Source organism: Crocuta crocuta, unplaced genomic scaffold, assembly GCF_008692635.1.
Source record: "Crocuta crocuta isolate KB4526 unplaced genomic scaffold, BGI_CrCroc_1.0 scaffold660, whole genome shotgun sequence".
In the NCBI taxonomy this organism is placed as follows: domain Eukaryota; kingdom Metazoa; phylum Chordata; class Mammalia; order Carnivora; family Hyaenidae; genus Crocuta; species Crocuta crocuta.
The window spans coordinates 240,207-243,168 of record NW_027531886.1 but is presented as its reverse complement, the minus strand read 5'-3'; the positions used below and the strand labels follow the sequence as shown (position 1 = coordinate 243,168).

The window sequence follows — 2,962 nt, the reverse complement described above, 5'->3', positions numbered from 1 at the left end:
AGAGGGAGAGACAGAATCCAAAACAGGCTCCAGGCTCTGAGCTAGCTATCAGCACAGAGCCCGACAAGGGGCTTGAACCCACGAACTGTGACATCATGACCTGGGCTGAAGTTGGAGGCTTAATTGACTGAGCCGCCCAGGCGCCCCAATGTTTTTTATTTTTGAGAGTGAGACTGTGAGCTGGAGAAGGACAGAGAGAGAGAGAGGGGAACAGAAGATCTGAAGCAGGCTCTTTGCTGACAGTGGCAAGCCTCATGTGGGGTCAGGCTCACAAACTGTGAGATCATGATCTGAGCCGATGTCGGATGCTCAACCAACTGAGCCACCCAGGTGTGCCTGCATTTGGCTTTTTAAGATTCCATGTATCAGTGAAATTATGCAGTTTTTGTTCTTTCTCTTTTTGGCTTATTTCATATAGTATAATGTTGTCCAGGTTCATCCATGTTGTTACAAATGATAGGGTCTCTTTTTTTAAAGCTGAATAATATTTCGTTCATGTGGATTCCACAATTTCTTTGCCTACTCATCCATTGACACATAGGTTGTTTCCACATCTTGGCTGTTGTGACTAATGCTGCAGTGAACAAGGGGGCACGGATATCTCTTTGAGCTCCTGATTTCATTTCCTTTAGGTGTATACCCAGAAGAGGGATTGCTCGATCATATGATAGTGTTTCTTGAGTGTAACTGCTAAGGTAGTCCTCCTCAGTTGATGAGGATGACCGTGACTGGTGGCGACAAGAGGCACCTCTCTGGGAAGAGAGGTGAGTGGTTGATCATTCAGCGGAAGTGGACTCAGCCTGGTCACTCAACGGGTGGCAGGTGGTCGTTGCCCATTGTCGTTGCCTTCTGATGGTTCCTCCTCGCACCCTCAGCCTTGGCAGCCAGTGCTTTTCCCCAGCAGTGCTGGTAGTTACAGCCCACACCACTGGATTCTTGGGAGCTGGGGGCACGGAGACGAGGGCAGAGGCTGGGGATCCTGCTGCCTTCCTGCGTTTCTGGGGCCCCAGTTCATTGTGCGAACCATTAGGAGCTGGAGGTTCCAGAACCGCTGCGTGCCAGTTTTCCCTAGATGGCTGAAAAATGGCTGGTGTCGGGTTTGCTTCCTGGTCCTCATTTGTGTGAGCTGCTCGGGCACTTAAAGCTTCGAGCATACAGGCAGGACCCCAGGGATATAACAGCCTTTTTTCTTCTAGAGTAATTATAGCCTTTCAATCCAAGCAGTAGGGACAGGGAGAGAAACGTTGAGTCTAGATAACATTTGTTTTGACTCCTGTGACCCTAGTGCCATCTATGGAGACATGTCTGTTTAAAGTTTCAAACCAATAAACACCACTTATTGTTCTTACTGTATAAGTGTCAGTAACGTACAATGTGCTAGCATCTAGCCGTGTCCCATGTCAAAAACCCTGTGCCTGTCAGCAGAGGCTTCCTAGGTCCAAGTTCACTTCTAGAGGATTCTCCGGTTTCACTCTCCACTCTCCAGTTTTCTTAACCTCATTCTCAGGCTTCTCCCGGTTCTGCATGCTGCTCTCTATTCTGCCCCTTCCCCTTTTCCCAGGGCTCTCCGCATACCCCTGTCTTCGGGGGTCCTAAACACACCACACTCAGTCACTCGCCACTGACAAAATCCAAACGCAGAGACATGAGCGGTGGTGAAACAAAGGAATTTATTTACGTGATGCCGACACCGGGAAGGTAGCAGACCAGTGTCTCAGAGACCATCTCCAAAGTGCTGAAAATGCTTCTGGGTTTATGTAAGGGAAATGTGGGGCAAGGGTCAGTGGATGAGTGCAGGTAGTCAGTGAGGGTCAAGTCAGTGTCTTGGGGTCAGTCACGTGAGGTCTTGCTGGCTCAGAGTGATCCATATTGCTTGAGGGGGTAGTTTCTGTTCCCATCAGGGGTTGCTTTGCTCACAGGGTCTTTTGCCTGAATTAAAAGATAAGCAGGAAAGAGGAATTTAATCAATTAGAAAGTGCAGACCGAGGGGCACCTGGCTGGCTCAGATGGTGGAGCATGTGACTCTTAATTTGAGGATCGTAGTTCAGGCCCCAGGCTGGGTGTAGACATTACTTAAAAACANTACATTCTCTCGCAGTCTGGACTGAGGCTCAACACGGCTCTGGTCGGGACATGGCTCCATGCTTTCTTGGGTTCGACCCCCCTTTTTTTGGGTTCCATGCCATCTTCTCTTTGGTTTTCTTTGCCGTGTTGTTGAACTACATGGTCAAGTCGCTTTCAAAAAAGCCCTTACTGGAGGGAAACTTTCCAAATCCTTGCAAGTCTGAAAATTACTTTCTCTTCATTCTTATTCTTTTTCCTTCCTGAACTCGTATTAATTAGCAGTGGAGCTGTTTAAACGTCCCTAAATATCTCTTTTATTATCTTATTATTTTNCTTTCTTGTTCTCTGAATGTTCCTTTTTCATAGAACTCTTTTATTATAATGGAGTAGCTTCTTGAATTTATTAAATTCATTCAGTGATACTTAATAACAGGCTTTGTTTTGTTTTTAAGTTCTCTTGTTTCCTACCAGGTCATTTTTTGCCCCTTCTTGCTTGTCTTGATCTCCTCTTTTATGTTTCAGGCTTTCCTCAAATGACTAGTAATCCTTGGTTGTACAGTCATGTTTAAGAGCAAGGTGACTGAAATGTTACTAAGAACATTTTGTGCATAGATGAGGCTTGCTGGCCAGCAAGTTCTACCTCAGGGCGAGCCGAAACGGAACTGCCTCTCTGTGGAGGGTGCCTACACCCAGGGCCCACGCGAAGAGGGCTCTCCTCTTGGGCTCAAACATTCACGTGCACACACACCAGCCATCTTGGTTCTCGGCAGAAGACTCATGGCGTTCCTTTAGACTTTTCCGTCTTTGTGAAATTTTGCCTGGCTATACTGGCCATGGGCAGTTTTGCACTAAGATGGCATGGAGGGAGGAGAGAGGTACCTTGCTGTGCACGAGACTT

The 2,962-nt window shown here is 47.2% G+C and overlaps 1 protein-coding gene across 1 annotated transcript in view; it reads left to right on the top strand.

Annotated features, from left to right (window-relative positions):
* The window catches only part of LOC144239149 (MICOS complex subunit MIC26-like), a 51,050-nt gene that overhangs the window by 30,805 nt on the left and 17,283 nt on the right, over positions 1 to 2,962 (top strand). Inside the window, exons 5-6 of the mRNA XM_077773138.1 lie at positions 823 to 1,121; positions 1,562 to 1,655. Coding sequence (XP_077629264.1) covers positions 823 to 1,121; positions 1,562 to 1,655 — 393 coding nt within the window. The remainder of the gene's footprint in view (positions 1 to 822; positions 1,122 to 1,561; positions 1,656 to 2,962) is intronic.